This window comes from Eurytemora carolleeae, unplaced genomic scaffold (genome assembly GCF_000591075.1).
Source record: "Eurytemora carolleeae unplaced genomic scaffold, Eaff_2.0 scaffold788, whole genome shotgun sequence".
Lineage (NCBI taxonomy): Eukaryota > Metazoa > Arthropoda > Copepoda > Calanoida > Temoridae > Eurytemora > Eurytemora carolleeae.
The window spans coordinates 136650-150185 of NW_019396678.1; the positions used below are offsets into that span (position 1 = coordinate 136650).

Here is a 13536-nt window from a genome sequence, read left to right on the forward strand (position 1 = left end):
ATCACTGTATCAATATCCATTTTGTCCTATTACTATCTTTATTCTGAAATTACGACCTCCCTTGAAATTTAATGAACAGTCCCTTCATTATACTTTCACTTTGTTTTTATTCTTCAGCAGTTAGTTTATTTACTATTTAATATTTATCAGTTTTTGATTAAAATATGATAATATTGTTAGCAACATGATTATAAATATATATAGAATAGTTTCAGATTTTAAGAATAATGGGTAGATCGTCTAAAGATAAGCGGGATGTTTACTACAGGTTGGAAAAAAACAAATGACGCCACTAGTCGATTATTTTGTTTATTAATTCATATGAAAATATTGTAAACGTAAATGACCCTTGATGAACTGCTCCCGACGGTACACTCTACCTTTTTCTGATACTTAGATACAAACTCGTCATTTTTTAACAAAATCGTCCATTTTCTTGCCTTTCTGTACATTATAATGCACGAGTCTGTAAAGCCGAAAATGTTTTTGTCAGCAATACTTCACTCATAACTGATATCTTCATATTTCTGGTGCGAACATCTTTCAGGATTGAAAAAAACTCTTTACAGTTTTGAAATCTTCATACTTAAAGCTACAAAAAGTAAATGGGGTTGCTAAGTTCAAATTAAGGGTCCGGAGATATTTCAAAGTCCTGTTTTAATGATTGATACATAATTTTTATATATAAACAATCCAGGTTGGCGAAAGAGGAGGGCTGGAGGGCGCGAAGCGCTTTTAAGCTGATGCAGATTAATGACGAATTCAATATTTTCGAAGGTGTCACCAAGGTAAAGAGTAATATTTTCATTTTGAATGAAAAAAAACTTTTCAAACAACTTTTCGTAAAATTTTCTCAGTCGCTAAAAGCAAAACCTCCAGGTCTAAATCTTTTTGAACTTGACACTTTGTTTACATTTTAATCGCCTCAGCATTTTAACCAACCCTTACAATTACCTTTTTCCAAATCTAGTGACACCTCATCTCTCTGAATCTAGTCGAACCTGTCTCTATGCCCGACACCTGTCTATCCAAACTAAACCTTCTTACTTTAATAATTTAGATTATCTCACTTACTATAAACTAAACCCTTCATTGTTACCTTACAATATGTTGATTCTTTAATCTTATCTAAACCTTATCTTTGTCTAAATCCAACTGAACCCAACTCTGAATATAAACTAATTCTTGTACATTCTCAAATCTCTGTGTTAATATCTAATTTAATCTTACTCCCGGTCTTTATCTTACCCCTTCTCCGAGTTCAGGTTGTGGATTTGTGTGCTGCTCCCGGTTCCTGGAGTCAAGTTCTTTCTAAGAAACTCAGAGCTCAGGTTTCAGGAATTTTATTTGTATATGATACAGGGTTACCCACAAAGAAGACTTAATTAAACCTCCGAATCGTCATTCGTCATATTATAAGAGTGTCAGGTCGTCTTTGCAGTATCATGCTTTATGGGTAACTCTGTAGTTCTCGGTTGTGAGCTTAGTTGAAAAACGTTTTTTAGATTTTTAACATTTGGTTTTACTTAAATCAAAATCTTCTATATAAGTCTCAAGTCAATGAAAAAAATCAATGTGTTTGTTCGCAGATGCTTTCTCAAAGGCTACAAATTTTGGTTAGCTACATCTACTGAGTATGATATCCACAGCGCGGCGTACACTTAGAAATTAAAGGATTTAAGTTTAATCCCAGAGATGTACGGGAAAATAATTAAAAACCTGATTAATAGAAAGGAATGTCTTTGGTTGACGATTCAAATTAAACCACCAATAGGAGGGGGATCGATTGAGTGCGTCATAAACCGATTTAAAATTCATAAGTTTTTACCTCTGACTTTATTTTAGAAAAGTGATGAGGAGAAGGAGAGTGTTAAGATTGTAGCAGTTGACCTGCAAGCTATGGCGCCTCTGCCTGGTGTCATTCAAATACAAGTAAACTAGACACTAAATTCTGGACACTGGACATTGGACAATAGATAATTGAATCTGGACACTGGACATTGGACAATAGATAATTGAATCAAAACTCTGGATAATGGACACTAAACTCTGCATACTAGACTAGATAATGGACACTAATCTCTGCATACTAGACTGGATAATGGACACTAAGCTCTGTATACTAGACTAGATAATGGACACTAAACTCTGCATACTAGACTAGATAATGGATAGTAGATAGTAGATACTAGACACTGGAAAACTAGAGTTAGACACAAGAGACGAAAGACTAATCTCTGTAAATCTGACATTTTATACTTGACGCTGAAAATTTAATTTAATTTTACAAATTGATAAGTCCTCTATTAAAAGGGTTGTATTGTATAGTAAAGATATATTAAAGGGTGATATTACAAAACTGTCGACAGCGAACAAGATTGTTGATCATTTCTCTGGGGAGGAGGCTGACCTTGTTGTCTGTGACGGAGCTCCTGATGTTACAGGACTTCATGATATAGGTCAGGAGTAATTACTTCAAGAAGCAATATAAAAGAATTTTTTTAAAATTCAATAAAAAAGATAATATTATGATGTTATGATGTTTTCAGACGAATACATTCAAGCTCAACTACTTCTAGCTGCGCTGAACATAACAACTCATGTTCTAAGGAAGGGTGGAAATTTTGTGGCAAAAATTTTCAGGTTTATTTTATATGAGTTTAATAAACATACACAATACATTTTTATCAACATTTTTTTCCCATATTATTATTTTTTATTAATAATAATAATATTAGTATTAGTATTATAATCAGTATCATCATTTTTATCAATATAATTATTATTATGTTCATTATTATTTATTACTTTTATTATTGTATGTAAATTATAAATCAATGAATGGTTGATTGGTTTGTGGATGAATTGATTGATTGATTAATTGATTAATTGATTAATTGATTCTAGGGGTAAAGACGTAAGTTTACTCTACAGTCAGCTGAGGATATTCTTCCCTGTTGTAACAATCTCTAAACCAAGGTCTTCCAGGAACTCCAGTATAGAGGTCAGTATAAAAAATCTTTTGTTTTTTTCTTGATGTCAGAATTTTTGTGTTGTCAAGTTTTGGGCACCAAACCTTCTTGAAATTATATACGAGAAAATTCGAGATGAGATCTGGGGATTAAGAAATGATGAAATGGTTGATCTCCATTCTATGCAGACCTACGGATTAATTTTATTCCTCTTCGATATCCCGTGGTGGTCATATCCTGCAGGGATAACTTACATAGAGGAATTAAGCATTAATCCTCCAATTTAAGAGTGCCCACATCGGATATCGAGATCAAGCGTTCAAGATTATTAATACTCCACTCAAAAGTTTATTTCCTACAGTAGGAGTGTAGTCTGAAATGTATATTTTCAGGAAGGAAGGGGAGGATTTCAATTTGACTAGGGTTGAACTTATAAATAATTTCGAACATATAGTTGTGCTTTTCATTTTTATTCAAAAATATTTCTTACCGTTTATATTTGGCATGAATAAAACAAACTCTTTAAGATGAAGGGGAGGGGGAAATTAATGAAATGTATTTTAAAATGACCAACAATATTATTTCAGGCTTTTGTGGTGTGCCAAAACTACAGGTAGAGAGATAAACTCTTAACTGAACTTTTTCATTCTGAGAATTTTGTTTAAACTTTTCCATTAATTTCAAGGTTGGCTCATTTTTGAGTCTTTGCAATTTAATGTTTTCTTATCAAGTTGTGAACCTATGAAACACAAAAAGTTCCAAATTGCTTCTTCAATGGCGTCCAAGAGCATATACGCGATAAAGATAATGAAAACATCCCCGCCCCCCCCCCACAAAAAAATCAAATTTGTATTTTAATAAATTTTGTGAACTTCTTTTACTGATATATTTAAGTCCTCCTACTGGATATACCCCCACCATGGTGAACCCTCTTCTTGATCATTCCTATACTGACTTCAACCAGCTAGAAGGGGTAAACAGGTAGGTCAACTCATAAAGGGATTGTAGATGTAATTTCATGAGGCTATTCACAAAGCGACATGTCCGATTCAGAACGGTACCTTGAAGAGCTTTGTCTGATTAATATATTGTCTATATTTTTCTCTTAAAAGATAAATTATTTTCTATCGGGGTATTTCTGTTAAAGTGAATTGCGGATTTCTACTGCAGAATCAAAGGAGGAAATTATTAAATTATTGATTGATCTTGAGATATTAGAGTTGACATTTTAATTAGTCTCTTTTAAATAAGTTATCTATATCTTATAATTGATCTCGAGATTTGATTTATCTCTAGACTTGATAATTGATCTCGAAATTTGATAATTGATCTTATAATATAATAATTGATCTTTTGATATAATAATTGATCTTTTGTTTTATAATTGATCTCGAGATTTGACAATTGATCTTTTGATATAATACTTTTGATAATTGATTTACTGATATGAAAATTGATCTCTTTATTTAATAATTAATCTTTTAATTTAATAATTGATCTTTTAATTTAATGATTGATTTTTTTCATTTAATAATTGATCTTTTCATTTGATAATTGATTTTTTGATACAATAATTGATCTTTTGATTTGATAATTGATCTTTTGATTTCATGATTGATCTTTTGTGATTGTTGATCTTTTGATATCACTGTTAAGTCCTGTTTATTTCATGAACTGGGCCGACATCTAACCAGCTAGAGTGAGCTGTACAGTACAGATTATACCAGGCAAAACGGGATTGTACAGTGTACACCAAATGAACCATAGGAAATTCACGTGATATGATGATTGATAATTGTTAGCTGAATGTTAGATTTGCAAGATTGACGAAAAAACTCTGAATTCGATAAACGATTTTAAGATATTATTTTTAATATTAAATATTTAGAGTTATTGTACCCTTCCTTGCTTGTGGTGATCTCTCCGCTTATGACAGTGATAGAACCTACGGATTAGATATCAGGGACATCATCAACAAAAATATCATTTTCATTCAACCATTGGAAATTTTTAAACAGGAAATAAATATTTACGAAAATTACGAGTTGGAGATGGTAACTTTTAAAAGAACGGAACTTATAAAGTCTTGGTATTGGTCTGTCAAGAGATCAAGGTATGAGAGACCGAGTTCAGTTCATTTCTAAGTTCCATTAATTCAAGAGTGTCCGACTCTGATGAAAACTTCTGAATGTTGATTGTAAAGGGAGGGTGAAGAGTATAAGTATTTACCACCAACTCAGTCTCCGATAAATCCTCCATACAAAAGCGCTGTAGATCTTAAAAGGTGATTTTTAATAACTATTTTTTTAATTTCTGGATTCCGTCTCTCCTTTTTCAGCAAGAAACTCGTTCCGCCTTACCATTTTATACTTATACTGACTGGTACTCCATTTTACACAAAAAAAATAATATCGATTTTTTCTTGGTTTTAATGAAAAGCTGCCTGAAGATTATGGAGTCTATACTCCTTGTTTCCCCCTAAATTCCCTTCACTACAGTGTTTTCTAAGATACACTTTTCCCTTGAATTCAAAAAGTACATCTTGCACCCAAATATTCTTAAGATCCAATTTTTTCAACTGAAAACGGTTTTATGTAAATATTCTTGTAAATTTTAATAACTGTTTTTTTAGTATTTTATGTTTTTTCAATGTTTTATTTAGGAATGATGGAATCGCTAAACCTACGCAATCTAACTCCAACTCTAAGCAGCTGGACGCAGAGAATTCTGACGCTACAGACACAGTGACGCAGGGCGTTGCAAACATGGATATTTAGTTTTTGTTTTGTTTTCAGAGAAATGACCCGTCCTTGATGCTGGGATGGATCTTCTCTCCGTTCCTGAGCCTGCTGGAAAGGATGCTGACCCTCCTCGGTCTTATCTCAGGACAGAGGGCTTTAACTCATGGAACACAGGTTATTATTTCAATTTTGTAGTTCTTGTACTGTTCTTGTTGTGTGTGTTGTTGTTTGTATTGTTTTTGTTGTTTTCTTGTTTTTGTTGTTGTATTGTTATTGTTGTTGCTTGTTTGTTGGGCTTTTTATTATAATGTTAGATGTTTTAGAAGCAATAACTATGATGATTGATCAGGGTTCTATATCTTGAATTGAAAGTTGATTTTTTTACGGCAAATATTCAATACTACTTTGATCACAATTTATAAATGAGATCCAAAATTAAACTTTTTTACTAACGCAAGAAATATTTTTTTCTTCGAATTTTAAAACAAATCATTTTTTTCTTTCATTATTACGGTTTTAAGTTAAAATAATAATTAAAAATAGGTATAGTTCTAATCTTCTTTATTAAATTTAATACCTGAACCACAAAACCTAGATATCTGAACAATCCCTTTAAACTTGGAATAATTAGTACCTTCCACAAACCTAGATATCTGAACAATCCCTTTAAACTTGGAATAATTAGTACCTTCCACAAACCTAGATATCTGAACAATCCCTTTAATCTTGGAATATTTAGTACCTTCCACTAAACCTAGATATCTGAACAATCCCTTTAATCTTGGAATAATTAGTACCTTCCACAAACCTAGATATCTGAACAATCCCTTTCTTGGAATAATTAGTACCTTCCACAAACCTAGATATCTGAACAATCCCTTTAATCTTGGAATAATTAGTACCTTTCACTAAACCTAGATATCTGAACAATCCCTTTAATCTTGGAATAATTAGTACCTTCCACTAAACCTAGATATCTGAACAATCCCTTTAAACTTGGAATAATTAGTACCTTCCACAAAACCTAGATATCTGAACATTCCCTTTAATCTTGGAATAAATTTCTTTAGTTTAGGTTGTTGTAAAATCAATAAATGGATCAAGCCTTGTCATATTCTTGCAGCAAGGCTGGACAATTAGACAAGTCAAGGAACACATATCTCCTAAACTGAACCTGCCTCCGGTAAGTCAAGGAACACATATCTCATAAACTAAACCTTCCTCCGGTAAGTCAAGTAACACATTCTCCTAAACTAAACCTGCCTCCGGTAAGTTAAGTAACACATATCTCCTAAACTGTACCTGCTTCCGGTAAGTCAAGGAACACATATCTCCTGAACTAAACCTTCCTCCGGTAAGTCAAGGTGCATATATCTCCTAAACTAAACCTTTCTCCAGTTAGTCAAGGAGCACATATTTCCTAAACTAATTCTTTTTCCGGTAAGTCAAGGAGATCATATCATATCTCCAAAACTAAACCTTCCTCCGTTAAGTCAAGGAACATAATCTCCTAAACTAAACCTTCCTCCGGTAAGTCAAGTTAAAATCTCCTAAACTAAACCTTCCTCCGGTAAGTCAAGTTAAAATCTCCTAAACTAAGCCTTCCTCTCGTAAGTCAAGGAGGTTAATATCTCCTAAACTAAACCTTCCTCCGGTAAGTCAAGGAACACATATCTCCTAAACTAAACCTTCCTCCGGTAAGTCAAGGAACACTTATCTCCTAAACTAATCCTTCCTCCGGTAAGTCAAGAAACACATATCTCCTAAACTAAACCTTCCTCCGATAAGTCAAGGAGTTAAATCTCGTAAACGAAACCTTCCTCCGGTAAGTCAAGGAACACATATCTCCTAAACTTTTCAAACCTTCCCCGGGTAAGTCAAAGATCATATATATCTCTTTAACTAAACCTTCCTCCGGTAAGTCAAGGAGCATACCTTCCTCGGGTAAGTAAAAGAGATCATATCTCCTAAACTAGACCTTTCTCCGGTAAGTCAAGGAGAACATATTTCCTAAACTAATTTTTTTCCCGGTAAGTCAAGGAGATCATATCTCCTAAACTAAACCTTCATCCGTTAAGTCAAGGACCATAGTCTCCTAAACTAAACCTTCCACCGGTAGATCAAGGTGCACATATCTCCTAAACTAAACCTTTCTTCGGTAAGGCAAGGAATTTATATTTTTATCCTCTAGGAATCGTATAATGTTAAATCCAAATAAAAAAGGATCTCCAAGCATCACAATATTCTGAACCATCTCTGAGCATTGTTATAATCTGCTCTTGTCAAGAATAAACTGATTTTTCTTTGTTTTAGGAGGAGATAAAAATTATATTTGCTGGCAAAGAGCTGAGTGACAGTGTTCCAGTTGATTCTTGTGATCTTGGAAACCAGAGTATACTTCATGCAGTCAGGATAGTAGCTAGGATACATCTACCTACTCAGGTATACCTAGAGTATACTTCATGTAGTCAGGATAGTAGCTAGGATACATCTACATAATTTACTTCATGCAGTTACCTAGAAGTATCTACTTGTCATTAAATTTGGCAATAAAGAAACGTTTTTTCCGTAAAAATTAATATTTATTAAACTATACAGGATGGATCAGAGGTTGAGAATGAGAGCGGAGAGGCTCCCCTCTGTGAGAGTTTGATTGACCTCCAGCTGACCGCGGAGGAGAGAGAAACTGTTCCAGCTGAGCAAAGGGAAACCAAAAAAGCGCATTTTTATGTTTGGTGCAACTCCCCTTGTAATTCTCTCCAGGTAAAAGTTAAAGACACTGTAAGCGTAATGCAGAGATGGCAAAGCCCAACTCACAATGGTACCCATAAAAGCTCTGTCTGATCTATTATGAATTAGATATAAATATTTATAATTTTGTAAACCGATTATTTTTAATTGTGAGTTCTCTACAAGAATGACTGTTTTCCTGCAGGAAAGCAATATAAGAATTATAAGAATGAAAAACTGTTAAACCTAGAAAAAGACAATATCTTCCACATTATTTAATAGAAAGGTTTCAAGGGTACCGTTGTGAATCAGGCATTGTTCTCTTTGTATTGAGGGTCACTACGCCTACAGTCCCTTTAATAACAAATTCTTTAAAAGTTTTTGGATATAAATATTATTTTGGATATAAATATTATTTTGGATATAAATATTATTTTGGATATAAATATTATTTGAAAATTTGATTTGTATCGGATATTTGTATCGAATATTTGTATCGGATATTTGTATCGGATATTTGTATCGTTGTATCGGATATTTGTATCGGATATTTGTATCGGATATTTGTATCGGATATTTGTATCGGATATTTGTATCGAATATTTGTATCGGATATTTGTAGGCGGGAAAGCTTCGAGTTCGGTGTTCTAAGTGTGGAGAAGGAGCAATAACGTTGGATCGGGATCCCTGTGACTGGGATGATGTTCTCAAACCTAACAGGTATTTCCTGTTTTATTGTAGAGTGTAACAAAATTGTAAAACTTTTATCTTTTTTATTAATGTTTAAAGACACTGAATAGGTCAAGTGACTCTCACACTAAACTAATCTAGTGGGGTAGGTGGGTACTGTATAAACTAATCTAGTGGGGTAGGTGGGTACTGTATAAACTAAGCTAGTGGGGTAGGTGGGTACTGTATAAACTAAGCTAGTGGGGTAGGTGGGTACTGTATAAACTAAGCTAGTGGGGTAGGTGGGTACTGTATAAACTAAGCTAGTGGGGTAGGTTAAATAGGTGGGTACTGTAAAAAGTCTGGGCCGCGCCATCAACATCAACATAGGTTGGGCCACTATGCCGCACGTCACTAAGCGTGGTACAAGTTATCGGTCCGCGCCGGTTCTAATTCAAATTGACCCTAGTCCACTGTGCTCTCCATTCAGAGAATTCAAGTCTGATTCAGAAAGTAATCTCTAAAACTTTGTTTGACCAAGAATGCACGAGTTATCCATCATTCCCTTTTTTAAATTAGTTATTTTAATTATTCTCTATTTAAAAGACTCGCGCATTTCTGCTTTAGAAACAATTGAACTGTAAGAATGAAACACTTATCAGTTGAAGGATGGTGTTGTAAATCGGACATGCCCTTCTTTTTTTTAATGGAAGGTCACTTGAAATGAGGTCTTTACACTACAGTCCCTTTTAAGTTTAACATCGTAGGAATATTGGTTTCTGCTTTAAGTTAAAATTAAATTAAAATATATTTAATATTCCAGGATTACTGGTTTCTGTGAGACCCCTGATTGCTCAGCTGTAACTAGTGTAGAGTTCTTCTTTAAATGCTCCGGATCCAACCACACCTCCGAGACTAGCTCCGCCCCACCCCTTCATATGGTCAAATCTAACTTGCGCGAGGTTCCCTGTCTAGCGTGCACGGAGCTATGTGATGATGTGCTCGTGTTTGAGTGCGCAGATGGTCACGTGATTTGTGTCGAGTGCTTCGGGGACTATTGTAGGTCAAGGTCAGGTTAATTACAAATAATTAAAAAATAGGGAAATAAATGAAGATATTCAAATTTAAAAATCAACTACAACTCTGAAACATTTCTCAGTATCCTTTTAAAAGAATCTTTTTTTTCCAAGTAAACAAAATCATTTAGCAGAAATCTTTCACACTTTTTCTAGTTTTTCTCTTTTTTCAATTAAACAAAATCACCTCACATTTTTTCCAATCATTGTGTAATTACTATAAATGTGTTTAAGGTTGGGTGAAAGACAGTTTTATCTGGACCCTGAGCTAGGATATACTCTACCCTGTCCCGTAGGATGTGAGAACAGTCTTATCAAGGATACAAGACATTTCAGACTAGTCGGAGATCTTAATTATGAAAGGTAAAAATAAGATAAAAGAAAGGAAGGAAGAATATATAAATGAAAGGAAGGAAGAAGAAAGGATGAATAAATTGATATAACGACTAATTTAAGGATTCAAAGAAAGGAAGAATATATAAATGAAAGGAAGATTATCTTATGAATTGAACAATGAATAAATAAAACAAAGTATGAATGAATAAATAAAGTAAAATCTAGGAAGGAATGAATTGAGGATAATTGGAGGACTAAATCGTGTAAAATTTAATAATCGAAATAAAGAAATAATTGGAGCCAATGCAAAGAGTGGTGAAAATATATTGTTTGAACTTTAAACAAATATTTTTAAAGCGATCTTAAGGAGAAAGTTGCGAATTGTTTTATTGTTTAATGTTAAGATATCAACGGTTTGGAACTGAGGAGCTAGTTCTACAATCTGGTGGAGTACTCTGCCCCCAACCTGACTGCGGGGCAGGAATACTTCCAGAACTCTCAGATACTTGCAGGTTTATATTTCAAATCCTCTTTTTTCAGAAATTAAAATTTTCCGGGATTTTTGATGATTTCATGTTTTGTGTAGACGGGTTGCCTGCAGAGATTGTGGATTTGTGTTCTGTAGAGATTGTCTTCAAGGAGCACATCTTGGACCTTGTCTCCCCTGCTTACAATCCACCCCGGAGCAGGGTTCATCCGCTCCAACCTTACTCCCAGGAGACCCTAGAGCAACCAGGGCCAGCTGGGTTGGAGCTGATCCTAGCTCTGTAACTATCCGGGTGATCAGTAAACCCTGTCCTGGGTGTAGAACCCCTACGGAGAGGGATGGAGGATGTATGCATATGATCTGCACTAAACCAGGCTGTGCTCTTCATTGGTGCTGGGTTTGTCAGGTAACAGTAGAGAGAAGGGAAGGAGAGGAGATCCGGAAGAAGTTAATAATCAAAAAAGACAGGATAGTAAAGAAAGAATAAAATGAAGTGTGAAAAAGGAAAAAGTGTAGGGAGAAGGGGTTGAACTATATCTGAAAAAATTAAGGTAAATGTGGAAAAAAGGATGATGGGAGACTAGGAGAAAATGAAGTGGATGAGAAGGGATTAAGGAAGAGAATGAAGGATTACAATAAAGGTGTTTTCCCAAATGCATTTTTCTACGGACATTTTCCAGGTGACAATTTTCCAAGTGGCAACTTCCCAAAGGTTATGTTCTGAGGTCCAGCAAGCTGCATCTGTTAAACCTAGAAAAAGACAATATCTTCCACATTATTTAATAGAAAGGTTTCAAGGGNCCTTGGGAAGTTGCCGCTTAGGAAAATACCCTTGGGAAGTTGCCGCTTAGAAAAATACCCTTGGGAAGTTGCCGCTTAGGAAAATACCCTTGGGAAGTTGTCGCTTAGGAAAATACCCTTGGGAAGTTGCCGCTTAGGAAAATACCCTTGGGAAGTTGCCGCTTGGGGAAAGGCCTTAGGGAAAGTATCTAACATCGCGATAACGACGGGTAGAACGGGTTGAAGGGGAGTGTGGAAAGTCTTGAATTGAAAAGAAATCTAAGTCTGATTTAAATTGTAATTTATTTTTTTTAGATCGAGTGGACTCGGGAATGTATGGCAAGTCACTGGTTTGGATAAAAGTTCTTCACAAACCTGAATACGCATATCCTTTTGAAACAGATTTACAAATCAACAATGATTATTATTTATATCATAGAAAATTTACATAAAAAAGTAAATCAAATATTCACCTTCTTTGTGCATTTTTATAATGCATAATGAGGATAGTTTAAAAATTGAGAAAGGCAAAAATTATTCTCCATATCGCTTAGCTTCAGAAACTAAACTCGATATCCACTGCACACACTTCAAACTTAAAGGGTTAACGTGTTCAGTCCAGGAATTTTTTATATCCCTTGGAAACAGATTTTAGATCCAAAAGTGAACTTGGAGAGAAACTAAGCATGAATTTTTATTTATCCATTGTATCCCTGGTTTCTTAGTTTTACATTCATATATTTACAATATCGAGCTTAACTTTTAGACGATGTAGCAAACCTATACATCTTGTCACTCATAAACCAATCAATTATTATTTAATTAACTTACTTACCAGCTTCCATAAACCTGGTTTGACATTATGCTTACTTAAAGGGACGTTACACTTATTTAAAATGACCCTCTATTTATAGAATGGCATGTCTGATTCAAAACGATGCCCTTAAAAGCTACGTCTGATCTAGAACGAGTGAGATATCCATGTTTTTCTCTTGGGAAATTGACTATTTTCAATTGTGGTTTCTCTAATATAATTACATGCAGATTTATGTTGCAGAAAGAGGAAACTTTCAGAATTCTCAAACTAAAAAACACTGTATCTTTCACAATCATATTATTGATCAGATATATGTTTAAATTAGGCTTTGGTAAAACCGATATAAACCCCTCTTTAATAGGAGGCTCACTTTACAACTACAGTCTCTTTAATNGGAGGGTCACTTTAAATTACAACTACAGTCCCTTTAATAGGAGGGTCACTTTAAATTACAACTACAGTCCCTTTAATGAAGCCTTAAAACTTGCCATATTGTTTTATTGCATAAACCTGAGATCTTACGTGAGTGGACTAAGTAATAATAATACTCATAACTCTAGTCTATGGTGCTAAATAATCAGATAAAATATTGTATTGTTAAAATATAGGGTATCCCACAAAGGACAAGGCTTCAAAGACGACTGTACAGAATTTATACTATATTATATTTGGGATTCTCTGCAACTGTTAACTGGTTTCTTTCGTTGCCATGTCAATAAATAGGCCATAAAAAGACAATATTCAAGGCGGAAGACATAATTTAACCTTATCGTCAGATTTTATGAGTTTCAGGTCGTCTTTACAGTCTCATCCTTTGTGGGTAACCCTGTATCTGAATAACACTAAATAGTTAGTCCTAACAATGAATGTATATTTATATCTAAAATTGCATTATTTAGTCCAAATAAATATATGTAGAAAACGTTAA

General features: G+C 34.1%; 2 protein-coding genes across 2 annotated transcripts; both read left to right on the forward strand.

The window, feature by feature from the left end:
• The first annotated feature begins 172 nt into the window (after window positions 1-172).
• LOC111707274 (putative tRNA (cytidine(32)/guanosine(34)-2'-O)-methyltransferase) lies at window positions 173-5768 on the forward strand. The gene is made up of 12 exons (XM_023480349.1): window positions 173-268; window positions 698-788; window positions 1266-1331; window positions 1846-1932; window positions 2345-2459; window positions 2550-2643; window positions 2908-3004; window positions 3560-3585; window positions 3867-3953; window positions 4861-4935; window positions 5176-5256; window positions 5635-5768. The coding sequence occupies exons 1-12, from the start codon at window positions 228-230 to the stop codon at window positions 5747-5749; spliced, it is 975 nt and encodes a 324-aa protein (XP_023336117.1). The 5' UTR covers window positions 173-227; the 3' UTR covers window positions 5750-5768.
• LOC111707271 (E3 ubiquitin-protein ligase parkin) lies at window positions 5757-13536 on the forward strand. Its single transcript, XM_023480342.1, has 10 exons — window positions 5757-5887; window positions 6789-6896; window positions 8027-8155; window positions 8312-8476; window positions 9066-9163; window positions 9936-10181; window positions 10423-10551; window positions 10929-11036; window positions 11111-11417; window positions 12107-13536. The coding sequence occupies exons 1-10, from the start codon at window positions 5786-5788 to the stop codon at window positions 12149-12151; spliced, it is 1437 nt and encodes a 478-aa protein (XP_023336110.1). The 5' UTR covers window positions 5757-5785; the 3' UTR covers window positions 12152-13536.